General features: G+C 38.8%; 1 protein-coding gene across 1 annotated transcript in view; it reads left to right on the forward strand.

Annotated features, from left to right (window-relative positions):
* Positions 1 to 232: 232 nt before the first annotated feature.
* LGR5 (leucine rich repeat containing G protein-coupled receptor 5) overlaps positions 233 to 27,862 on the forward strand; it is a gene marked incomplete at both ends in the record, with an annotated part of 88,029 nt that continues 60,399 nt past the window's right edge. The window contains one exon of the mRNA XM_084206025.1: positions 233 to 447. Coding sequence (XP_084062151.1) covers positions 233 to 447 — 215 coding nt within the window. The remainder of the gene's footprint in view (positions 448 to 27,862) is intronic.

Raw genomic sequence — 27,862 nt, forward strand, 5'->3', positions numbered from 1 at the left:
GGCAGGGCCCGCTGCGCTACGGCGGGCAAGGCTGGGGCGGCGTCAGCGGGCGCGCGGTGCCGGCTCCAGGGCTTTAAAGCAGCGTGTAAGCTGAGATGCTACCACAGACAGCGGCGCGGCGGCGGCGGCCGCAGGATCTCCTCGAGCCCAGACGGGCTCCCGCCTTTCGCCCCCGCCGCGCCCCGGCGCATGAGAGCGGCCGCCCGGCGGCTCTAGGTACCGCCCGGGCCCCATGGCGACGACCCGCGCTGCCCGCACCCTGCTGCTGCTGCTGCTGCTGCTGTGCCCGCCGGGGCTGCGGCGGGGGGCGCGGGGCGGCGGGCAGCGCCCGCGGGGCTGTCCGGCGCCGTGCCGCTGCGAGCTGGACGGAGTGCTGCTCCGCGCCGACTGCTCCGACCGCGGGCTCACCGCCGTGCCCGCCAACCTCAGCGTCTTCACCTCCTACCTGTAAGTGCGGGCCGGCCGGCCAGGGCGCACCGGCGGCGGCGGGAGGGCTCGGGCCGGCCTCCGGCGCTGACAGGAGGCGCTCCGTGCCCGGAGAGAACACCAGACTTCAAATAAGTTTCTAATCGCTTTTTAATCAGCGGGCGCGTTGTAAAGCGTTTATAGTTGTCTGGCTATCGCGGTGCCCGGTCCGGCGCCCGGAGGATCGCTGTGTGATGTGCCGTTTGGAGGGTAATTAAAAGCGATTGCAACAGCAGAAACTCGATGCGATCCTCCGGGACGTTATCTTCACCTTTGCTTCCCGGGACAGGGCTTTGAACTGCGGCCGCTGCCGATTTAATCGTTAACAGATCTCCCCTCGGGTGGAGCAAAGGCAGGGAATAAAGCGCGCTCCCGGGAGGCGCGCAGCGCTCGGGGACCGGAGCGCCTGTGTGGAGACACAGGTGCCGGTGTCCAGATCCGGGCTCCGGCCGGCGCACCCCGCCCCTCGGGAGGCTCCCCCGGGCCTCGCAGCGCCCGCCTGACAGGGCATCCCCGCCGGCACGGGCTGCGGTGCTTGCGGACTGCGCTGCATCTCGGGCGCGCTGAGTTACAGCGTGCAGGGACGGAGCCGGCGAGAACGGAGAAACTCTGTATTGGCAAAAAACCCACGCAGAACCGCGGTGAAACTTTGTTGGCTTCCTTTTTTTGGGCTCCATGTTCGTCGTTGAGCCTCCCGTGGTGTCGTGTTTAGAAAGTGCTGGTGCTCCAAGTGTTCCTTTGCTGTTCTCCTTACTGATTGCATAGCTTTTGTGGTTGCATGACCAGTAGGTTGTTAATTTACAGCTTATTCTTCGTGCCCAGCATAAAGTATGTCTGGTTTTGAACGTGTTTGTCCAGTCTCCATATTTTGACATGCTGTTAACATGCTTGCTGCTATAGTTACTGTGAAGATGCTTTCACAGCATTATGTGTCTGGGGTACTAAAGTAATCATTCTGAGCGCACTTCTCTGTTAGTACCATACTTCAAAGGACATAAAACATATCTTACATCTGAAAAAAAAGAATAAAGTAAGCTAGAAATTGATTTCTGTGCAAAGTATAAACATGACAACATGGACAAGGTGGAAATTAAGTGCAACCAACCAAATCTAAGTATATATTAGGGGAAAGCCTAATTTAAAGAAAATAACATATATTTATAAAGAGGTGAGCAGCTGAAAGACCTTTTTCATATACACTATGCATGTAAATACTATTCTGAAATTTTTCTTAAAATCATTTTTAGCTTATTTTATCAGAAACATTTCAAAACAAAGCTATTAATAATGTTAGGAGGCAGGAGTTAGCAGTCAGTATTACAGAACAAGCACTTACAGTAGAGCAAAACTTTGGCTATGTGTGATAAAGATACAGGTCCTTAAAACACATACAAAGTCTGCCACTAGTTCCAGAAGTAGCAGGTCCTGATTTGGGGTATACATAAGATGCAATGTTTTCTGGTGCTTTGGAAAGCCATAAGCAGAAAGGTAGACAGTGATGGTATAAAGGCATACCTAAGCTGTACACATCCTGTGTTAATAAGTAGAGACCCTAAATTCGTCACTGCTTGGAGGAATGCTAAAACCAGAAAAGCATGAGAGAATCTACTGTTTGACTGTTTTATGAAAAAAAGAGAGCATACATGTGGCCATGTCAAAATACCGTTGCTGGGGTTCTGCCTCTGGTAACCTGCTTCATAGGAGGATTGTGATCTAGTCTGCCCTTTTGTTTCTAAATCCTTCTGTCCTTCAGAAGGAATGTCTTTCTCCGGTGAAAAATCCTCTGCTGTTCAGTAACATACACCCTGAAGTGAAAAAATGTTATTTGGACAGGCAGACTTTTAAATGACCACGACTGCATGCAGGCTGCATAAAGTATAAAAGACTAGTTTATACACATAGGCAGCTACACTTACTGTTTTCCAAATTTACAAAGCTGCTATCCTTGGATTGATTAATTATTGCCTAATTATGCAGAACTCCTGCCTGCCTTCCGTAAAGAACTGTCAGGTCTCGTTGTCTGTAGATGGCTAAGCAATGGCAAATTTTAAAACATGCCTGCTTGTTATAGGCATGTTTGCCTCCCTGAGCTTGGTAATGGCCAATCAGCTGCTTCTTGATTATTCTCCTTTCTGTTTTGGTTTTTTTTTCTCCCAAAAACCTAAAAATGTCTTTTTCTGCTGTGACAAATTTTACCTCAGATCAAAGCAAGAGATTAAAATTGTGTACTCACAGTTAATTTCTTTTAAGAAAAAAAATAATCTTCTTCAGTCAATTCTGTTCTTGCACCATACATATATCTGATCAAAACCAGTGTTTAGTACTACCTTGGATTAAGTTTGAGCTTTTAAAGCTTTGGGTTGTTTTGGTTTTTTTAAATTTCTGAACTTTTTATCTTAGTTTAACACTAACATGGGAGAAAAAGGTTTTCTTGGTGCGCACTGGAGATGGTGGGAAAAGCTGAAATGCTGAGGCCATTAAAGGTTTGTTTTATTTTGAGACAAATGTCTATAGAGAATGATATATTATAGTGACTGAATTTTGCATGTACCATCATTTTTTATGATGGTGCTCTTGCAGCAAAGCTAAATGTACTCTACAGATGGACCTGCTGCAATTTTCTCCATTCTCATTTATAATCCCCGGCAGCAATTCTTTCCTCCCATCAAAAATATTTTTATTTATGATTATGTGTCTTTTGCCATGAACTGTTAGACTTTTTAAGAGCAGGCAAGGAGAATCCATGAGTTTCTTTCCATTCCTTTTTCTTCATTTACTTTTAGGCTAAGTAATGTATTTGGTGTATTCAATGCAACTCCTGTTGACATAAATGAGAATTCCATGTGCTGATGAAGGGCAAGACTGAGTCTCTGTTTCAAATTAAGAACAGGTCACTTTCCTATCAGTTCACAGTGGAAAGAAGAAGACAAAATCTACAGGTCTTTTGCACATGGGACCCTCATTAATTCTCAAACCAAACCCATGAGTTAGTGAAATATTGTTACCATTTGCTGTGATGTGGAAAACTGAAGTGGTGAAGGGCTTGCTCAAAGTTAGAGGTAAAGTTTATGACAAAGCCAGCCATAAAGAAATCCTAAACCCACAGGCTTGTCCTACTTTACTTAAATAATTACTCCTTACAAATTGTGTGAAACTGGAAACTCCTGTTCAAGAATATTTATTAATATTCTAATTTAGTAATGAAAACAAATTTTCTTTTCAATCTCATGTGATGACAATATGACAGCATTTATAGATTTTTAGGTTCTTTGTATTGGGCCTGGACAATACAAAAAAGTAAATTTATTATAACTGCCAGGGCTGTCTAACAATTTGTATACTATGTTTGTGATCAAAACCTGTCAATGATAAGCAGAATGTTTGCAAAATGTTAACATCATAGATTGACAGAGGCATGCATGAATACAAATATAAATATTGCAGCATGTTGCCTTTTACATTATAGTTTAAATTTAGGCACATTGTAAATATGTGTGCTAACACTTGGTGAAATATGATTCATACAATTTTTAAATTTTCATAGAAATAATTTATTAAGAAAAATTATTTCTCAAAACTTTGATAACATTGATATTATTACAATAGAACCATGAAGAAAATATCAGTACATATTATAAGGCTTCAAATCTATCAATCTTCAAGTAAATTTTGTCCTTCCACTTCATTCATTGCTATGCTATTGTATTTGATGATAATTGTTCCTGTAGAGCACAGTCAAAAAAGACTCTGAAGTGTTTAAGACTACTAAACATAAAAGGTGAAAAGAAAGAAAAATGCAATGAACCTGAATGAAAAGATTACTTACTATTTTGAAGGTAAAGAAGTATGTTCCCAGAAATTGACAATGCTTCTGAAATAAGAAATATAGTAATTTCTGTGGCAGGAATACCCAAAATCATAAAGAACAATCCTTTGGGGTAAATCTGCATCCTTTTAGTCTTTCTGATCTCACAGTGCAATTCAGGTCTTGTCTTTGTCTTCATCAGAGGTATTTTGGGAATGACCATGGTTTTTCAAAGAGATCAAACAGCAGCATGAGTTATAAAGTCTCTCGCACCCTCCATATCCCTTGACAAGAATTAGGAGCTAGGTATTTCATAAAATGTCTGTCTTTTCTTAGGAAGTACTTCTTTACACAGCTACAAACTTTATAGACCTTAAATTAATTAATTGTCATGTGGTTTCAATTAGTAATCTGAATCTTGTCCTGATTGAGGATGAAGGTGAATCCAGTTTCGGGATTTAGAATTTGGCGCTAAATCTTCCTTTTGAAAAAGAAACATAACATTTCCTCTCTACTCATGGCAATAGCACATATGCAAAGGTGAAATATACCTGTCAATAAATTAGAGGTAAACAAAAACTGAAGAAGTGACAAACTAGCAAAGAATCATATTTGCTAGTTTTCAAGATATTTTGCTTTAAATTTCAAAACATAGTGTGTTAAGTCAAAGTCAGTTTCTTTGAGAAAAATTTGGAGTGAAAATGTATTTTGAAATATCATTCTTCTCACTTGAGAATACTGTGTTAAAAATAACTCTTTACACTGCTTCCTTAAGAGCCTTTTGCTGCTCTGAAAGAAAAAAGGGCTCTCGCACATTACCCCTCTCCTTTAGCATTTGCTCTGTGGAAACACTGCATAAATTGACAGGGAAAAGGAAGCTGTCTTTAAACTGGGAGAATACAAGGCGCTGACAGACTGAAGGCACCTTTGCTTTGGTTGGTATCTGAAGCACATTGGACAATTGGCGGGGCAGAGGGAGCCTGACTCCAGCTGAGAACGCGTGCACTGGGCTGACCTTCCCAGTCAGCATGCCAGCAGAGATTAGACTTCCCTCAAGTGCTCCCTTGTTAACCCAGCTTTTTCTGCAATGTCATTTGTCTTTCAAATGCTTAAAATTGCTACCAATCTTTCAGTAGTCCAGATCACTTTCTTTTATTCTGTGTGTTGGCCAAGATAGTATTTCATCCGCATGCACTGCTTTCTTAATTCTCTGCTGGCTATTTAAATGGTCATGATTAATACAATTTATGGTGTTTTCCCTGATTTCCGTACTTGAACTGTCCAGCAGATCTGCTTCTTTTCCCAGTAAAAATCATGGTAAATAAGGTGTGGTTCCTTTGGCTCCAAGTAAGCTGATTGAAGGCAGAACATGATGTGGTGTTTCTGACATACCAGAACAGCTTTAGACTTTGGTTAGAAGAAAATACCCTAACATCTTTTAAAAAAATAAGATGTGATCAAAGCATGCTTACTCCTCAGAGATTTAGCAATTCATGTGGCAAATCCATATGCTTTATTCTCTGTAATGTTTGCTGAGAAAACCTGAGAATCTTCTGTACAATTTTACTGATCAGATGTGAGAAATTTATTGCCTCGAGAACCATAAAAGCCATAAATATGGTTGGGGAGGGGTAGGGCCTGAAATGATGTCGCTGACCCTTGCTGAAGGAGTGTCTTCTTCTGTGTCTCCGAATTGAGGTTTAAATAAAAAAAAGTACAAAGATAGTGAACTGCTTCAGCTATATAGGGCGGGAACTCATGGTACCCCTGACTTAGTCCTAGTGTTTTGTTTTTTTCCTGAAAGTCTACAGGCAATATCTAGTAAATTTTGAATTAGAGACCTTAGAATGCGTATGAAAGAAGCAGCAGCACCCAAGTAGGAATACTGTCCTGGAATGTCTTTGCCATTTAGGTGGAAAAGATCCCCAGCCAGCTCGTATTATACTAAGCACCAGCAATCCCTGGATCTCTAAGCAGTATTGAAATGGGATTGCAATGCAAGTTCCCAGGAACTGGTGCAGTTTTATCCGGCTTTGCTCAGACAGTACATTCTGTATCACCTTCCAAATTTATTATTTTGCTATGTTTTACTAAATTTTAGCTATGAGCTTTGGGTTTTAGGGGCTGTGCCCACAGCACTGAGGTCATTCCCTGAAAGGACAAGTTATATTTTCATGTCTAGTCACTGCTGCAAAAAATAATCTGAAATGTAGTGTTATCCAACAATGATAATTATAATAATCAGCCACTCCCAAACTGGGATTTTATTGGTAACAAATGGGCTCTTAGTTTGGGTCCAATTGTATGATTTGGCTTCAGTCCTGCAAATACTTATCCAGATACTTAACTTCAGTGTCAGGAGTGGTTCCACTGAAATCACATGTGCAAATGTTTGTTGATCAAGACCTTTAATAATTCTAAAACAATCATCCCTTTCCCATGTGTCAGCTCATTTGTGGGGAATAGTTTCATTAAGCTGTTCTCCACCACTGTCTCATTGCACAGCCTAAAGCATTATGTATATCATAAATCATTTAGTACCATTGTTTTCAAAAATTGACTGATTTGAATATTTAGTTTTATCTGGAATGCACTTTCCTCCAATGGTATTAAATTATGTAGTTGCAGTGAAATAATTTTAAGAACACATTTTGATTAAAAATTGCTGAAACGTTTTGCATTATGCTTCAGAAGTATAGTTGGCTTTGTACAGGCGATATAATATTGTGTGCATGGAGATGTCAGACAAATTTTTAAAAGTATCTATCAGTCTAAACCAGCACAAACAACTCTAATTCCCACCATACAAAATCTCTCCCTGCTTTTGATAACACCTGATGAAATGTTTTCTATTTTGTTGAGAGTAACCATGCTTAGTGAAATTACTGAACTTACTCACTAATTACTTAAGTAATGCAGAAGTATTTTTTGGGTTGGGACTTAATGTGCATAATGATTATGAATAAGCTTAACCCTTTTTTTTTTGTGCTTGTGTCATACAGATTTTCCCATGAAAAGTGTACAATAATTTGATGCTGTTATTTATGAAGGGGAGGTAGGAGGTAGAAAAGTAAAGCTGGTGTTTGGTACTACTATTTGTCTTTCTTTTTTTATTCTGTTCGTTTCTTCACCTGACACTTCAGCCTGTTTTGTTTGAGGATAGAACAGTTAGAGCACTGATATAACACAGAAATAGGACTTTCCTAGCCCTTGTTTCTGCAGCAGTAGGCATCTTACGATGCCAGCTGTACCATGCCTTCTGGATCCTGGCATAATAAAAATGCTAGTGTAAGTGAATGAAAGAACAGATGTGAGATGATGTCAGCATCAAGGGAAGTGTAGCTGCACTGATTTGGCATTCACTGAGTTTGTAAATGAGTCTCTGTGTACCCTGAGGGGAGAAGGTCACAGCTGGCAAAGGAAGCAAGTAAGATAAGACAAAGTTCTCTCTCATCCACGATTGAAAGTTACATGTCCTGAACCACCTTGATGAGTAACTTGCCTTTGAGCTTGATCCTTAATCAGCTTGGTGTGGAGGCTGCCTCAGAAATTAAATATTTCTCCTGTTGGTCTCACATAAGATGAGGCTGCATTTATGTTTGTAGTGGAGGGTGAGACCAAGTTGTCCAGTGTCCAGAAATAAGATTTATCCTTATGAAGACACAGAAACCAAAGTTTCTTAAACACCCTAATTCACAGAGATTGTCATTTTGGGAGCATGAGAAAAAGACAGAAACTGCTTCTGGGGACAGGGACTGTGATCAGTTAGCCATAACTGGGATTCAGGTAGAGAAACCTTTCAGTCCTTCTGCTCCTGGATATAGTAATTTATGGATTCAAGTAAATCATGCAACTTTTCTCTAGTCTTACTCCATATATGTGATGGCTGGGACAACTACCTACATCTGAATTTGACTAATTTGATGGTGGCTGGACAAAGCTGGAGATCTGTAGATTAAGAATACTTAATTAGGTGCTAATTGTGAGTATGATATGGTAAAATAAGGGAGGTCCCAAGGAATTCTCTTCTGAAGGGTGTATGTCTGCCTTTCAGTTTTGCTCTTGGCTGTCTATGTGACCTGAATTCTGTAATATCTAAGTTTCGTATTGGAATAAGTAAAGTCTGTGCAGGCATCTGAGAGTAATATTTGACCTGCTGACAGGGAAATACAGGATCCATACACTTGGTGCAATATGGAAGTATTGCCTGCAGTTGTGCTGAAGTTGTGCAACGACAAGAAATTGGAAGCAGTCCAGAAGAGGTGCAGGTTCTACTTAGTGACCTGACAAGGGTCGCAGGGAGTACATTCCTGTCCTAGAGTATCCCTGCATAAAGCCTCACTGGATTGACTGTAACCTGTAACAGGCACACACAATTACAGGAAGCTTGACAGAGCAACAAAAAGTACATGGAGAACAAAGAGACAGCCGGTTGCTTGGGAATCTGCCTGTATCAGTGCTGTAGAGTAGTGACTTGTACCTCTCTTCAGGTAGCTCAACCAATTTTAAACATCTAAACCCTCAGGAGAAGTGGCACTCCAGTCTTGCACTAAATTCTAAATTCACAATTCACGTTCCTGCCCTGTGTATGCAATAAGACTTTGTAGGGTACAGTTACTGTGGCAGAGTTGTTACCAGAAACATTTGTTTCCTTAGCGGAGATAAGACCTGAGGATGTAGTTGTGGTGGGGTGAAGAGTAAGGGCATGCAGTGCTCATGATAGGTGTTTTTACAACTTCAGTGTGAGGCACTGTGGAAGAGTAATTGGTAGCAGGAAAGGGTCTCATGTGGTCTTTTTTAGGCCTAGCACTGAAAAGGAACAATGTGAAAGCTCTTGATCGAGGATAGCATCTGGGAAGACTGTAAGTTCCTCAGCATATGGAGGCTTCACTTTGTCTCATACCTCCACATGTAGAGGTGTGAACTGTCAAGTGCCAGAACTTTACTTCCGTCTGGCCAAGACAGAAGATGTGAAAATAAAGACCAGGACAACCCCTTTGGAGCATGCTAACTACCTGAAGGCCAGAGACAGTCCAGAACATAGTTAAACACATTCTTGGAATCTTGAGGTACATGTTTTTAGAATAAAAAAAATGTTTACTGAATATGCCCTGTGATCTCAGAGATGCTTGTTAGCCCACAGCTTTGATGAACAGCACCTGGCCTAATCTCCTTTTTTGCTTATCAGAAACTCTGTCTGCTCCCAGGAACTAGTTCTGTCTAATGAGCTCCTGTTTTTTAATGAACAGCCATGGAAATTTATTTTTCTTGCTTGAATGACAATTCAAATGGAACAACATTTTTGCTATCAAACTTTCAAAGAAAGTTACCAACCCAAATTGTGACCACAACAGAAAATTACTAAAGCCAACTAAAGCAATTACTAAAGTGACTAAAGCCAGCTCCCTTGTGACTATAAACAGCAGTCCTAAGTGAGACCCTTTGGGCTCTTCATGTTCACAGCAGGCTCTGACCAAGAGTCTCCCTCTGCGTGGGACATCTCTCAGAGACGGTGAACTCTCAAGTTTGCTATACTTGGAGGATCACTGCCAAATGCCACCCATAGAACCTGGGTCAATACACCACTCCTTGAGGCTCAAACCTTCACTTGTAGAGAAGATGCAAAGGCATCTGATATGAGTACTGCACTTAAAAAGGAATTTATCACAGACCTATACTCATTTAGGTGTTTGTGTGAGTGTGCCTATGCTATAGAAAATGTGCTGCAAATGTTTCTCCCTTAGATTTTTAAGTGGGTTAGATTAATAAGGTAGCTCTATAAAGGAGTTCCTATTGTGCTTATAGCAAATTCTATTGAATCGTTTGACAATTTGTTTAAATTAGGCTGTTAAGTGCTGCTAAATTTAAATGTGGTTAAAACTCTTTAGGTGCAAGCCATTGGTCAAGTCTAGGGCTAAGTTTGGAAGGCAGATTTGCTCTAAACTTTGTGACTAAGAGGAGGAGTATCTCTTACTCCTTTTAATCCTTACCCTTTTTTCATCCTCAGCCTCCACAGAGATAATTTTTGTCAATTTTTAGATTTTAGTCTGATTTTTCTCTGTGTGCTTTAACCATCTAGTTAGCAGTAGAGTGAACCTTGCCAATGAGCTTTGTCATGCTTTCACTTTAACATTAAACCTGGTTTTGCCAGTGATTCTTTGAACAACCTAAGACACCCACTGGTGACACAGATTTCTGTGTGCCATTCCATGTAGGTAAATTAGTAGATTTATGCCAAAGAAGACTTCATGAAGTTTCTGCTATGCTTATACTAATGGAACTAACTTAATCGTGTGGAATTGGTACTGCTAAAATAAATTGAATCTGAAAATTTTGAAGATTTTGAAAAGTATTAATAAATATAATTAAATTTAAGCATTTGCTTTGGTTTTAAAGTGCCAATTCCTGACAGAAAAGATTCTACTGTATCATTAGTATGCACATTGTCCATCTTTTTTAAATTATCAAAGTTCCGTTTTTTCTTTTGAAACAAAGATTTTAGGGATACCATTTAGTGATCATCATTATTGCCTTGTTTGCATCAGGATGCAGACTCAGGCAGGTGAGTTATGTTGTGTCAGGGACTTGTGTCAACTGTACAAATTTTGCAGGGGTTTCAGGGAGGAAGGAATTTCGTTTGTTTTTGAGTCCTTTTGCTGCCATTGTTGATAGCATTAAGTGAACAGAGCAACATGATTTTTTGGAGGATGCTTACACTGTGCTGTAGTACATTCATTACACTCATAGGTAGAAACAACTGTCATACCAAATAGAGTTATCAAAATCACATTTCTGTACATATTGGTGCCCCAGCTGTTCTGCCTTCAATGGCTGTCTCTGGTCAATTTGTGAAGAATCCCATAAACCTGAATCCAGATGTGGTCTGTTTTCTACATTTGTCATCAATCATGGATGCGGTGTCTTGTAGTCATGCAGCTCTATGTTCCTGCCTGTCTTTCCATAGAGCAGTGCTGGAAGAGCATCAGATTTCACAAGGAATTTGTAATATCCAGATTTACTGGATGTTATTATTTGCAGTGTTGTATCTCTGTGTGGGAAGTCTATAAGGAAATGCTCCCTGCTCTCAATGTGCTGCTGGTTTAATCCCTTCTGATAAGGGTTTTGAAAACTAATTATGAGCCAATTTGGTCTCCAGTGAAGCCAGAACTGAAACTCCTTTCAATGATGTGGATGGAACTCCTGGTATGTCACAGTTAGTTTATTGCAGAGGATTCTGTTGGGGCGTGATGAGTCTAATCTAAGGGAAATTACTCCCTTGTTATCCAAATTTCTCTATATGTTGAATACACAAGCAGATTTTTTTTAATATTTAGTGAATGAGTCATTACCAAAGTATCAATTATAGTAATTAATTGTTAATGACATTCATTAGTGGTTTGGATTATTTAGTATGGTGAGCTTCCATTAAGTTGTGTTCACAGTTTTTATAAAGCAGTATTAAGGTGGTTGTTCAATATCAACCAAATGAAAATGAGAAATCTGTGAGTCGTCATTTAACAGTGTGATTTTGGTAAATGGATGGATGTCCCAGCCAGAGGAGAATTATAACAGAAAGACATACAGGAAAAAAATACACCTTACCAGCAAAGGTCTATGCTCTTTTAGTTAGTAATATCACTACTACTATTATAGATAAATGTTTTTTCTCTACCTGTAAATGGCTTGTCAGAAAAAATTTGAGAAATTAAACAACTTAGTAATTTAACATTTATTAGCAGGTTTGGACATGAACTGAGTGTTCCTCTATGCTGCTGAGTCTGTTTACAGTGAAATGCCTTGGGCCAGCACTAACCAATAGGACACTTTAGAAAACGGGTCTAAGGAGTGGACGAAGCAGCTGGTGCATCTGTACACAGTTTAACTCTTGGAGCAGCTCCTGGATCATTGGGTAAACTGAAGTCTTCAAGCAGAGTGACAAGCAAATGCCCAAGTCAGTCCCCTCAGGTGCAATTAGAGCAGGCCTGTTGCTCCTGCAGTGACCCTGGGTGCACGTTGGGAATGCGCAGTCCAAGGCTGTGCAAGCTGACCCAAAACAAACAGGGCTGCACCAAGTGGAAGAATGACAGAGGACAAAGAGAGTTCAATTTTTTTCTTTATACAGTTTGGCACAATTATTGATGAAGATGAAATATGAGGTGAAAATTTTCAGTAGTTTGAGTGCATAATAGAAGCTTTGAAGTTGATTCATGAGATGATTCTGCAGTGCTGCTTCAGAGCATATAATTCTTGAGTTAGTATTTTAATGATGTACTATATGTATCTCTTCACTTCTAGTTAAAAAAGACATTGAATGTTTGGTTCTGTGTCGGGGGAATTCTAAAGAGAGAACTACGGGGATTGATTTCAGTAATACTTGGTTTTAAGAGTATAGAAAGAAACCCCAACAACATTCATTTATGTTCTCTTTTATATCATCCACCAAAGTAGATAATGCAGACCTTGGAAAATCAAGAGTTTTATTTCCGGTGAATATTGGTTTCTTTTTTCATAACAGTCTTGTTCATGCAATTGTCTCTGACTGCCAGTTTTAGTAAAAAATACATAATTACATGTTTTGATAAGCAAGATAATTGTTATCTTTACTGATGGCATGACATCATAAACTAAAATTTTTATCAAGCACTCAGAGAATAAATTAACATAATATTTTGAGTATTAACATAGTAATTAACATGAGACACAATATTGATGGACAAATATTCAAACTGGACAAATGAAAGTCCATTTTAGACCAATTGAATAATATCTTGAAACATATGACATTAAATAGATGTCAATAAATTAATAAAATGCAAGATTTCTGCTGTAGAGAAACAAGTCTGGGATGTCACTGGGTAAGTATATACATAAGGCTGGGTGATATTAAAATGAATAAAAGGCTGATTGATGGACAAATATTCAAACTGGACAAATGAAAGTCCATTTTAGACCAATTGAATAATATCTTGAAACATATGACATTAAATAGATGTCAATAAATTAATAAAATGCAAGATTTCTGCTGTAGAGAAACAAGTCTGGGATGTCACTGGGTAAGTATATACATAAGGCTGGGTGATATTAAAATGAATAAAAGGCTGATTACCAGTTTGAATACCTGTTCTGTTCCTCATGCTACTCTATGAGTATTTCACAGAGCATGTGATGCCGTTGACTACTTACAAAGAAGAATTCAGCAAGGGATATTGGAGTAGCATTTATGCTGCTTCTAAAATTCAGGAGCAGGGGTGGCTAGAAGTATATTTTTCTATTTTAAAGTATCTTTCTCCATAGGTTACTTAAGACAGCAACACAGCTCACAAAGAAAGGCCTTACACTGCTTCTTAGAAAAGCAGTCTGCTCATGTATAGGTAGGGAATTGTTCCACTAGTCAGAACTGTCAAGCAGAGAATTTAAAATGTCTTTGTCTGGCTTCTGAGGAGGTTTGCCATATACCACTGTCTCATCCCAAGGGGGCTGGAGGTGGATGAGGGCTGTTCAGACTGATCCATTCCTTCTCAGTTCTGTTAAAAATGACGGTCTGTCAGAACTGTAAGTTTAGTTCAGCCATTCAAGTCATTTGCTGTCCTTGGATCTTAAAAAAATTACATCTGTGTTCTTAACTATCACATGAAGAAGACATGACAATATAACTACAAGCTTTGCTAGCTCTAAGTAAAGCTCACCAGTAAAATTATTTGATTTTATTATACATACTGTGTTTTCTGGAGACATAAGTGTAGGCTAATGCCAATGTGTGCATCTTCAGGGTAATGATTTCAGCTACAGTGCTTCTCTATAGTGCAGTGCCTCCACACACCCTTTAAGTCCTATCTGTCAAGTGTAAAATATCTTAAGATACAAATATTAGTGTATTTTTTCCTCAGTATCCGAATCCTTCATTCTGTCAAACTGGAAATACTGCTCAGCTGTACATTAAATTTTTCCTTGGTTACAAAGATATCCTGTGTCCAGGAGAGTCTGGCAGTGACATTATTTTGGATACAGCTGTTGACCTAGCTGGTTTGTGTCTGGAAGGAAAGATGGATTGTGCTGTGACTGGGGTGACATCAGGCAATCAGCTGTGAGACTATTACCCCCATATCTTCTGCTCCTTTCCCAGTATATCTGTTTGCCTTTGCATCTCTAAGTGCCTACACAGATTTTACAACCTTTATTCTTTACAATCTGAAATGCCTTACACCAGAAAACAAAACTTTTTCAAGCTTCTCAGATTACTGCTCCAGATCTAGGAAGAGACTTTTCTGAAGATTTTTGTAGCTATTGAATCTGAATTAAATGTCTTATTTTTTAGACATTACCTGATAAGATGAAGAAGACTATTTCCTGTCTAAGTTGCACTTGATGGAATACATAGAGATATTGTGTGTGCCTGTATAGAGGCTGGGAAAGAGCTTCTTGGCATATGTTTGAGCCTTATAATATTTATTTCGTTGTTTGCTCTTACAGTAAATTGTTTCGGATTTTTAAAATTCCTTTAAATTAGACTTTTCAACATAAATAGTGATTGTCTGATGAATACATTTTTTTAAAAATTATTTACTTATCAAAAGGAAAAATATACAGAGTAATTGAAATCAGTGCTATCATTGCAGAAGCTATCTTTGAGAGCCAGTTTGTTCTTTGCTCTTGATTACTCTGCCTGAAAGAGCAACAGAATGAAGACATTGAGGACATGTAGGGTTCAGTCCAAAGATTGTACTTGAGGGTAGTAATGAAATCTTACAGCATTAGTGCTTCAGTGAAAGATATGAGAAAGAGGGTGGGAAAAGGGTGATTTGTATGCTTTATTATCTGATATGTTTAATCTATACCCTTTCACTTTTGGTCCCACCAGCACAGAATTTCATCTTTCAAAAGCAGAAGAAACCAAAATGGGCTCTTTCTCCAAGCTGTGGAAGGAAACAGATTTAGGACTGGCTAGATCTGTGAGGAGAAGAAACTTTGAAAAAGTAGACCACCAAAAGTGAATTTCCAAGGTGCCAGCATGCGTGCTGACTCCTGAGAGTCCTGGCTCAAGTGCAGTTGATTTTGCTTAGCAGGGCAGGGCACTGGGAAAAGAACTTGCTTTCTGCAGCAGAATTCCCTGTGTAGGAGTTACTTGTCTTTGCTAGTTAAGTTTCTGAATTCACAGAATTGGAAGGAGACAGTGCTCAAAGTTTTCTGTAAGAATGGAGTTGGAAGAGAAAACTCAGGAAAAAATGTGCTTCCATATTAAGAGTCCCTCTGAAACAGAGACATGTTTAGACATTCTTATTTGCCTTCCCCTCACCTTCGAGCCAGTTGTTCCCCCACGCCTGCTGTAGGCTCCATCTCTTTCAGCTGTGCTGACTCAGCTGTTTGTTGGACTGTGCTCCTGACCAGTTCTGTGAGATAATCTAGTTTAAAAATAAACACATTTTTGGTTGAAAAGTATGTATCTCATTTCACTGATGCACTGTAGAATGTTGCCTCAGAAACAGCCAGACCAGCGGAGCTGAATGGACAGAGACAACAGATTGGGAGCTCAGTGAGCAGAAAAAGGGGATCAGAAAACTTTTCAAGTGCCCTTGCCCCATTCCAGGTTCCTGTGCAAGAATGACCCTACAGAAAGCCATAAGGACAGGATTTTCTTATCTTTGATTTCGTTGTAGTCATGTGCTCATCAGCAAAAGTCTTTTCCATTGATTAATTTGGTATTGTTGGTGAACAATATTTTGTAAAAATTTCATTGGCAATGCTTATAACAGACACAGTATAAATTCTTCAGAGTATTGCAGATGAATCTAGAATTTAGCAAAGCTGAGCACCCAAGCATTCTCAGATAATCTGAGTTCATTTACAGTTTTTCAATTTAGTAGTCAACCGAGAGAAAAAATTTCACTCAGACATGTCTCTAAAAGTCACAGGTCTTGAATTTGTGAGTCTAGTTAATGTGAAGTGTATACACCAACTTTCAGATATATACACACAGATAATTTCAAAATAATGACTGGGTAAAAAGCTTTTTCCTTAAATAAGGAAAAAAATTCCCTTTATTCCATATTAAAGAATGGGGAAAACATTTTTGTCTGCCTAGTGGCAAACTTCACCCCAGATATATATATCATTAGCTTATAGAGCACACAAGGTCGGTCACATTTAAGAAAGTGAAAGATTCATCAGATATCATCTTACCAATGAAAATCACCTCAGTTTGAAAAAGCCATGAAATATATAATCCAGAACAAATTATTAACATTGATAATAATTATTTACCCTATAGAAAGAAGTATGGCTTATGTATAAATACTTGATATCTTACTACAAAAATAATTCCGTTCCTTTGGATACCATAGCACTATTATGCTGCAACAACAGAACAAAAGCATTGTAAGAAGTGATTGCAGCAGCCAATTTCAAATATATTTGCTGTTTTTACCATATTCCATATGCAGAAAGACAATATTCTCTTCTGTCTTCCAGCTGCCATTGCTTGCTGTGAAAATCAACCAAATTCTGCATCCACAACCAATGCTCAACAAGTAAAACAGCAGACAACCAAATTAATAGGTTATCATCTCATATTATCCCTTTACCAAAAAAAAAAAAGTGAACATATTTGTATTTTACAAAAATCCCCTAAATCTTCCAATTTTATGTTTTGCTCTTCTAAAATTTCAGAATGTAAGAAATGGTACTCTTGGGACACTAAAGAACATGTACCTTTATAACTGAATCATCTCAATATGAGTCTCTTACAGTAGCCAGAAACTGCACTTTACATGATACATACAGCATGACAGCATTCATCAGAACTTATTTTTGCTAAGATTTGTATTTTAACATTTTAAAGGCAGTTCTGTGTTTCTGGATTATCAAATATCCAAACCCTCAGATATGTTTTAGAATCACCACCCTCTATATATACTTAACATTATAAGAAACTATATTAAATGTATAACCAAGTAAGTACAGCTGTATGTTTCTCTTACATGGTGTTTAAATTGAAGAAAACTTATATATACTTCTGTAAAAAGTGTTTATTAAAATTGACTTTGTTTTACAGTTTAGCAAACTCTGCAGGTAACCTTAAGAGCCTGCTCAATTCATTATCATTAAATCAACAACCAGATCTTCTTTCTGCCATTCCCTGGATTGGCAGAAAGGATTAATGGATTTTGGATTAATGGATTTTGGCATGATTTGTGTATTTAACAGTGAAAGCTCTTGCTGGGTAAGCTAGCAAGCTTGACTAATTCTCAGTTGTGCTAACTTCATAAACCTATTTTAAGGTTTTAACTTCAAGTAAAGATTAAAGATAGTGACACATGCTGCTATCTTTGAATGCATCTAACATAATTATGGTTAACAAGTGTAACTAAAACATCGAATATGTATTGTATGGTATGTGCAAATATATGAATGTTACAAATATTTTTCAATATTCTGGGATTTAAAGTGAGATTCCACAAAATAATTGATGTACTAATATTAAAACACCTGCATATATCTAAGTGCTTGAAATATTAAATGATACTTTTTTACTAAAGAATTACTAAACTCTATAACAGGAACAGATCATTTGTATTTCAAAACAACTTACACCTGAATCAGAAAAGTGAGCAATTATTTTATTTGATACAAAGCTGGCTTTCTCAGCAAACCCATTTTAACCCATCGAGCATTCCAGTTTCTATCTTTTTTTCACCTTTTCAGACAATCCTAAATCAGTATTCAGAAAAGCTTGAAGAAAGGAGAAAAGAGAGGAAAAAATATTTTCAGCCTGTCTGACAAGACTACATAAAAAGCTTGTGATCAAAGGATCTTAAATACACGTTACTGGTGTGACAAACAACATATTTGTCCTTTTATTAGATTTATTTCCTTCTGAAAACTGGAATGGCCAGAGTATAGTTTGTGAAAGAAAGCTGGCAGGGTTGTATTCTTTGATTCCTAATTAACACCTTCAGTCTCAAAAGAGAACTAACAGAAATACCATAAAATGTTGCAGCTGCATTGTTATTCCGCTTGGTTGGTTTGTTAAAAGTCGGCTGGGCATTGGCAGCTGCAATAAAGGAGAAGCTCAATGGATGTTTTGTATTGTGCCCACTGAAGTGAAAGAAGGCAACCATTTTATTTTCAAATGGGCAGCTGCATAGTGATGTTTAAATGGAGCTAAATGTGAGATTTACTGTTAATTTATAGTAATTGGTTATAAATAAAGTGGCCATATAGCTTGGCTTTCATCTGTTAAAGCCATAGAACACAAACTGAAGGGGAATGAGTTATGAAGGGTAAAAAGTGAAGAGTAAAATACTAGAGTGGTGAAAAATTCAGTTACTTAGAAGGAGCAATGGTATTCAGTTTTGCAATGTGATGCAGCAGCCACCTTGGAAGCAAGTATTCAAGCCTTCTTTAGATAGTACTTTGAGAAGTGAAGGTAGACATCCCTTTGTCCCAGTGTAGAGGAAACCAATGTTTTAATGCCGGGGTTAGAACCAAGTGCAGCTCTGTCTGGAAAGCATAGGCTTGTGTTTTCAGCAGTATAATAAAGGAGATGTTTAACTCTGGTCAGATAAATCTCACTCACATTCAAAAAAAGCAATTAGGGAAATATGTAAATCTAGATGTTTCATCAAATGCTAGCTAAGGGGTTACCAGTTCTTTCCTTGAACAATGACTGAACTAAAGAACTTCAGTGTCTGTGTAAGAACCATTGTCCCAGCCCCAGAGCCCGTTGGAAACCGAGTCCAGACTGGTCGTGGGAAATACCTACATATTTGACACAGGCCCCATTTCTGAGAGAAAAGGGGGTGGAATAGAAAGTATGGAGATTTTACTGTTGCATTCTAATCAGCCATGATCTGCCTAATTTGCTTTGATCAGGAAGATAAACTAATTTTCCTATAGGCTAGATAGAAGTAATTAGCAATCCAATGCTTTCATGCTTTTGTAAAGGGTAAAGAAAAGAATAGCAGAAATTATAATGGTGGGAGCAAAGTACCCCTTTTCAGCTCATCTGAAAACATTGTTAACTGAAAATAGGATGGTGCCATAGGAGAGAGGCCCTGATTAAGGTGCTTTTTTGGGCTGGGATATCATTGTTCACCATGATCTATAATGTTATGCAGCTACATGTTTCTGGAGACTAATTTCACATGAGTTTTAGTGTATTTAGCTTCTGTTCTCTTTTATGGAAAAAGCATATTCCATGTAAACAGTACATCTGCCATTCTGAGAGGATGCTTTGATTTCACAAGGTATTTTAATATCTTTTTCCACAATTGCATTAGAATAATTCAGTGGTTTGTTAATGTCTAGATCTGCTGCTGCCATAAGACTTCAAGATGAGAGTTTCTGAGGCCATAATAGTGAAATCAAGAACTCTGTAGCCATAGCCAAAGCCATTACTGGAGATCCCAGTCTCCTGATTCTATTAGGTAACAATTGCATGGTTCTGTGGGTCTGAACTGTGACTGTTAGCCTGACACATGTGCTGTGATGTAGTATTCCTCAGCTGAGTTTCCTGGTAGCTGTCACTCCTCCTTGGCTTTGGCCCTTCTACTTCAGTATAAATCAAGATGTCTTGCAAAAGTTTCAAAGTAAACCCCTTAATATGCAGACATAATGGCATGCCATCTTTATCCAGGCAAACTGCTCATTCAGATCTTACTGAATTCCATAGGCTGCAGAATCCCTCTTTCTTAATATCTGTCGTCCCCTACATTTCCTCATCTTTATATATGAATTGATGAGTTCAACAGGCAGTTGCAACCAGCTTGCTTAATAATTCTGTCCACCTACCTCTTTGTATTTTCAAAGTTTTATTTAAAAAGTCAGATAAGCTTAAGGACTCTATTTATCATTTATGTTACAGTTGCATTGCAGTCCACAACCATAACTGGGATTGTGGATCCACTATGTCAGGAAGGGCTAAAGTATAGGGGCAGGCTCTATAAAAGCTTTCACATGAAAAAAAAAAGAAAAGCAGCTATTGGTGATGAATGGGAAAACCATTTTATGGTGTGGATAGAGAAACAGGGGCATGTGTTCTATCTCAAAGACGCTCCTATTAAAAAAATAATATCCTTTAAAGACCGAGATTGGAAAATTAATTTCCCTTGCCAGCAAGATGCATTGAATAGTATTTGGAGGAAAAATAAAAGGCTCTGTTCCTGTATTATAGCAGGCTTAAACTGAAGTATATAACAAATTTTTCCATTGTCTTTCTACGTCCTAAAATATGGTGACATTGTGATAATCTGCAGTGTATTCCAACATAAAATGGCAAAAGCTATGTTAGTTTCCATGGGAGAACATGGTAACAAAAATTAAAACTGATATAAGAGTTGTAAAAAAGTAAAAGCATTCATTGAAATAGCACTGAGAGTTGTGTTTAGCCTGGGAATATTTATTTGTTTTGCTTAAGGAGGCAACACCGCTTCACAAATAAAGCATTGATTTGACATTCAAACGTATATTTTCATTTCCTTATTGCATTGCTTAGTGCCACAGCAAAATTGTCTCCCACTCTGCAATCTCCTCAATTCCTACTTAGTAGTTACCTCTTTATGTTGTTCCTTGAAAAGTACTGCACAATTCAATATTGTTGTTCAAAAAGTGCAGGAGGGAAAAGATAGCAAGCACGTAATTCCCCCCACCTGTTGGCAATAAACATCCTTCTTGCATATGGGTGGGCAGAAGTTGCTCCCTTGGCCCTCTCAAGAGAAGACATAGCAATTCTGTTTCAGGCTTTTGAATTACATCACTTTTTCTCTGGGATGTGAGCTAGAGTTTTGATTCCTACAGCTTTTATTCTTAAACCTGAGGAAGGACTGGAGACTGCTTTTGTGCCTCTTTTTGAGGTGGACAGAAATTAGTTTCCTAAATCCTTAAGAGTTTTTTGACATGAAAAGCACGAGGAAATGAGATTATCTGTAGCTCTTACAGGAGGAAATCACTGACACTAATTATGAATGTCCTTTTTCCATAGTGTTCTGTTCATTGCGAGGCTGAGCTATTACCACTTTCTTGTGCTAATATGGAAATAGATAATTGTCAAAATGGTGCAGAAAAACAGTGTTACACATTTCACAATTTTGCAATATCACTCCTAGTCCTAAAGAGCTCAACACACATATGAAGTCAGATCTATGTAGACTTTTTTAGGAAGATATGTGTGAGCTCTGCCCTTGTTCTGAGCCATCTGGAAACCATCAGCAAATCACTGAGCCTGACCTTACCTGAGCAGTAACCTTACCAAAAAGGATGGTTTTTATCTGGAGACACCTAAGAAACTGCATGGGAGAAAAACTTGTTCCACCTCATTGAGCCTAAAGGAGTCTGAATACAAGATTGAAATCTACATGAAACTGGACTCTCTAAGCTCTGCTTTCAGGAAACACATTTTGATTTACAGGGATCAGAGATTTCAAAGCTGTTTTAATTGTTGTTACAGCCTAAATCGCATTCACCTTCATTAGGGTTTTACTAATTTTTATTAAGCCGTCCTTATTAAATTTTCTGTATTTCTAGAAAGAGCTACCTATTTATATTTTATAAAAGAAGGACCAACAATCAAGTCACAAGTCTTTAAATGTTCTGACAAAAGTAAAGACAGCTTCTCACTTTTCCATGTAAAGAAAACTAGTTTCTTTCACTAAAAGAAAAGCTGGAATAATCAACCAGGCATTACAGTATACTTCTGATGTCAGAAAACTTGTATTGGTGCAGATTAGGAATCATGTTTCTTCACTTATTTTCCTTGTTCTACCCCTAGTATAAGTACTGTGCATACATTTTGTCTTCTCATTTGGTTGGTCACCCATACCTGCCTTATGCCATTTAAGATACTCCAGGTTATCTGAGGGGTCTCTGTAGGATGCATATGATTAGGGCTCTACAGGAAGTGCATCCTCTACTGTGCAAACACTGTTGGTTGGGAGCCAGGCAAGTGATCTCAAGTGATGAAGCACAGCTAAAACAATCTGGCAGTTTAGTTTACTTTTAGTCATGCCAGAGCCATGGCATGGTTCCCCCAGAAATCTTAAAGACACACAGAATTGCAGGATTGCTAACACAGTAACATGTGTGAAGGGGGACATTTGGAGTAGAAAACACCTTTTTCAATTTGTGTGACAGGCTTCATATGAGGTTCACAATGAGCTGGGCAGAGTGTGGATGATCTGTGATGCCATATCCAAGTTGCAGAGAGTTTTCAAATTTAAATTACAAGGTTTCTTCCTTTGATAGTGAAAAAAGTGTGGGACATTGTGACAAGGAAGGAAGGAAGGAAGGAAGGAAGGAAGGAAGGAAGGAAGGAAGGAAGGAAGGAAGGAAGGAAGGAAGGAAGGAAGGAAGGAAGGAAGGAAGGAAGGAAGGAAGGAAGGAAGGAAGGAAGGAAGGAAGGAAGGAAGGAAGGAAGGAAGGAAGGAAGGAAGGAAGGAAGGAAGGAAGGAAGGAAGGAAGGAAGGACGGACTTGACTAAGCTTCTCCTGTCGACCTGATTTTTTAAGTTTTTCTAAGCTTTCTGATGTTGACATTCTTTTAGAGAACTTTTTTACACACTTTCTGTAAGTAGCACATTGTTGTGCATTCCTTTATGGAGGAAGAGAACTTTGATAGACTGTTGTCTAGTGTCATTGGAGAGGTGGCACTGTCACCCTCCAATCCACTGTCACTTTTGGAAAACTATATGTGTTGGAGTTAAAAAATAAACTTCTCTGTTTTTGCTCTTCACCTTGAGAGCAGCGGTGTACGCCTGTGTTCTTTCATGTTCCATAGCAACATTCTCCCTTCCAAAATCATAAAAGGATAATCTTTGTGTATCCTGTGTATCCAATGATCCCCAGGATATGTGTCCTTGCCATCCACAGTAAATTTTCTAATATGGTGGAAAGGTCTGTTTGTTCAAACAATGAGATCTATCTGGATTGGGGGAAATTTGACCGGCGTCTGAAATTTTTTTTCTTTAAGTATAAAAAAAATTGACTGGCATTACTGGCATCTCAGAGTTTGCCTAGGGTCTCCAATGTGTGATGTTCTGTTTTTCTTCTTTTCTTTGGTGCCTAAACATTTTTACCATATAATAGTAATAATAGTAGTAGTAGTAGTAGTAGTAATAATAATAATAATAATAATAATAATAATAATAATAATAATAATAATAATAGTACGCCTTGTGCCTGTCAAAGTAGGTCATACTTTGACTCTGGTTTAAGCTATTGGATAAAAAATGCCAAAAAAAAACCAAAAAAAAAAAGAGAACAAAAAAATGTCCCTGGGATGTAAGAGCAGCCTAAAAAATGTTTGTGTGTAGGGGGCACAGGTTTTTGAAGGTTTAAGGCCTGTTCCTCAGCTTCCTTTGGAGAAAGTTAAATTAAAACTGCATTGTCCTAAAAGAAACACAAAGCAGTATGTAACATATTAGAAATTATTAAAGTATGTAAAGTTTTTATAAAATATAATAAATTATGAATGTTTAGTAAGGAATAATATAATTTTCTTGCCTGTACTTTCAATATACAACAAACAAAAAATTTCTGACATCTGCTTAAGGGAAATTTTAGACTGTTTCGTTAGATAAAGCAATCAGGTTGTGCTTTAATCAGTTTTTTTGTTGAATTAGAAGAAACATACCTTCCAGTCTTAAAATAGTAACATAATTGTAAAGTTGTCAGTCTAGGGTTTCTGTTTGAACTGATTACACTTGATAAAAATAACAAACCATGACAAATAGTGGGGCTAGGTTTCAGTAATTCACTGAAGAATGTCTCTACCAAGTCTTTGTGGCAAAATGTCTTGTTTGCAGGACAAATGCAGAGTTGAAATAACAACCCATGAATACCACTGGTGAAATGGCTATGTACACAAGGTGAATGCTAAAGTTTTCCCTTCTGAATGGATCTTTTAATCCAGGCATTATCTAGGCTCTGAAAAAGTCTTCAGTGGCCTTACGTGCAGATTAATGAGAAAATCTGAGACTTGGAGTTGAGCTATTTGCAGAAACAGTTTTCAAGATTTACTGATGGTTGACAAATGCCATTTAAGCTTTCAAAGCCATCAATATGCTATTGAAAGGGATTTCGAGGGAAATCCTCCCACTATAGAGAAGGAGGACTTTGAAGGATCTCGGTGGAAGCCCTTGGTCTCCCCACCCCTGCAAACCTTTCAGTGGCTTCCTTCAGCACACAGAGCCCTGAAACGCGTGGCTATGGGAAAGGGGGGGTGGCCCCTTTGAAAGGCGTTTGTATATAACTGAATGTGCCAATCTGCTTTTGTTCAGGCATGAGAACTGAATAGAAGTGTTTCCAGAAAAAGTCTCTTGTGCTCATGATCAGTTTTTCAATGGGCTTTCTGCTAATAGATTTTTAATATGGGAGCTGGAAATGGTGAAATACGAGTCTGAAAATTCTAGTGAATTGAAAAATTGATCAAGAAAGTCTCTCTGCCTCATAGCATTTGTTAACCATGCAACCATATCCTTCTCTAATAGTGGCTTTCAAAGAAAAGGAACTTCATACATTATACATGTGAGAAGACAAATCATCTGAGTTTAATTTTTTGAAATAATGTCCTTTATTCCACAGAAATTCTAAAACCTGTTTCTATGTTATTTCTTTTCTTTGGTTATTTAAAAACTCATTTTCAAACCATATGTTTTTATTTTAAAATATCCATTATATATCCATTATGGGATTGACCTAGGAAAAAAAGATGATGAACCTTAGATGACCATGTTTTAGTTAAAGGTGTTTTAATTTAAGATCAGGATGACTTGAAGTCCTTGCTTTTGCCCATGCTGTTCAGAATCTGCAGGATTCAAGATGAGAATTCTGAAGAGCCTTATAAAATTGCACAAATGAAAAAGTGACAGAACCTGCTGCACAGTTCTGGAAAAGGGAATCTCTGGAATCTCTGGTGGATTATGCAAGGAAATGCTGGGGCTATATTCCTGAAGTTCCTGAGAGATTTCTGGTTTTCAGTCATAACAAATGCCCACAAAATCCCCTCTGTGTTTCTTTTAATAGCAACAGTATTTATGCATGTAAAACCATGTGGTGCTGTCTTCCAGACTGTCACAAGTACGGGAAAGTTGAGATTGAAATGCCAAGGCCATGACTGAGAGGGCATCCTTCACCTTTAATCTGGACATCACTCCCCACATAGGACAGGAGAGCAAAGCCAGGATGTGAGCTGCTGTAGTCTCTTTATACCCTGTGTGTGGTGTGAAGGAGAACATCATTGTGCATCCCACCAACTCCAAACTCCTCATGAAAGGAAAGGAAGGCTGACTGGATTCTGCAGAATGTGGAAAATAGGACAATACATCTCAGCAGAAGACCTGCTTCTGCTTAGTGAGTGCTTTGACTTCTGTCCCATATATCATTTCTATCTGCACCATTTTCATACTGGCATCCATTTTGCCACCATCTGGGAACAGAGAGCAGGAATAATAGCGTGTGGCAGGTACTGTCTTGTGTGAGTTGACCAGTGGTCATAAGAAGCCCATGTCATGTAGCACTTGAGTGCTGTGGTGTTCATCTGTGCTAGCTGTTCATTGCAAACCAAACTAAACCTATCGGAGAGCTCCCAGATTGTCTAAAGCTTCTATTCTTAAAAAAGGATGGTGTATCTTCACCCAGAAAGAACAATCTGTTACGTCCCACTCCTCTCCACAGGTTAAGGGGAGTGTTGTTTGATTCACACCAGGGGATGCACGGAAGAAAACACAATTCTCCAGACATTCAATACCAAACTTTTACTTGCAAACTTTAGAATATTAAGGTAGAATAAGGTACTTGGCAAATTTTAAATAAACTTAGGCAACTTGAACTCATCCAGATATGGATAAGAGGCAGTTACAAGGTATTTTTTTGTCTAGCTTACATTGTATTTTGAGAAGTTAGAAGAAAGAGAGGAAGAAAGGGTAAGGGTAGAAAGATATTGCCACGCGTGGATCCAGCAATGAATCTTGATTGTTGCAATTTAGATGTCTGCTGATCAAAGTGATGGTCACAGTGTTGGTCTGCTGGGGGTGGGGGGGGGAAGCCCATGAAACACAAAGTTCAATGGGTTAAGAAATGGTGAGGTTCAAGTGGGATTGCCCAGGTGTCCCCTCTGGGGGGTTGGAGTGGAATTTTACACTGTCAGATGCAACACTGCGGTTCACGTGCAGTCTTCTGGTGGAAGGACCTAGAAATGAGTCTGGGGGTGTGTTGGGGGTCTCTGATGGTTTATGACACCTAAGACATGACAATTTTTTCTCATTAGAGTAGTTGAGCCAATTATACCCCATCAGAGGAGATGAGCACCTTCAGACCTACATGTGAATGTCCCAGTATCTCTCCCCCAGAGGGAAGTTTTACACGTGAGCCAGTTGCATAAAAAGGACATGATAAAAAGCACTACCCCACCTCCCAGGATCTGCTGGCTCAAATCCCAGCTTCTTGCTAAACAAAGGTTGATTTGTGGTGGTCATCCTCTGGTGCTCATACCCGCTGCACCTGGGCTGTTACCTTGCACCTGTTACCTCAGAAAACACCCAATGCTTTTTGCAAATGGCCAATTGTTTGAGCCTTTAACCATTAACATTTCAGTCTCTCACTCCATCACAATGTACATTATTCTGAGTAATCCTTCTGGTTTTTGATGGAGCTGATTGGAAACCTAAGCTTGATGTTAAAGAAAAATTGAGCAAAGACTATGGAAAAGAGAGGGTGAGAAAGGAAAATTGATCAGAATCAGCTCATCACTCTGAAAAAACACCAGGAATGAAAAGTTAAGTATGAAAAAATTGGATCAGGCATGACAACCAAACAGAAAACAAAGCAAGGCTGTAACAGCCAAAAACTTTCCAATCCTTAGTGACCTACATGACATCTTGCCTTCAACTCAACAGATTTTAGAAATTATAAAATGGCTGAAAAAAATACATTGAAAAATTCCCTGTGAACCTACGAGTACTACATGCACTATTTCAGGCAAGCCAGTGTGCTGTTGCATAATTTCCACAACTATGAAATACTGCCTATTGGGTAGAACCTGGCATTAGGAACTGGTAGGCCTGCAATGATGTCTTCCATCTATGGGAGTCACTGGGAGTTTTGCTGCCAGTGGAGCCAGCTGTTTACCCCCAGGCACTGTTCTAGTGCTGACATTGACTTGCTGTATTAGAGGTATTATGACTTGTAAATAACAGGGCAACTGATTGTTTCCAACATTTTTATAATTTGGAATAGAAAAAGAGATCTTGGAACCTTCATTTTGTTGAGCAAAATAGGCAGACCAGACAGGTGCAGCAAGGACACACTGTTTCACATCTGCACACAGGTGCAAGACAGTTGGCAGCAACAGTTTACATTTGGTAAAGGTTTGTTTTGGCTACTGATGTTTTGTGATATTGTCTCCAGGAAGATCCAAAACTCATATTTGAAGCCTGAATCAGAGACAGGGCAGAGGATTGGACTGAACAGCACCAGTTAGTTGCTTGCCCTGAAAGGTTTTCTGTGATCATCATAACAATCACCAGAAGTGTGGGTCATTGCCCTCAAAATGAGGTTTCCAAACAGTGGACTATGTAAACTCTGTGAATAAAAGGAAGGAAACAGG

Source organism: Fringilla coelebs (genome assembly GCF_963513975.1).
Source record: "Fringilla coelebs genome assembly, chromosome: 5".
Classification (NCBI taxonomy): domain Eukaryota; kingdom Metazoa; phylum Chordata; class Aves; order Passeriformes; family Fringillidae; genus Fringilla; species Fringilla coelebs.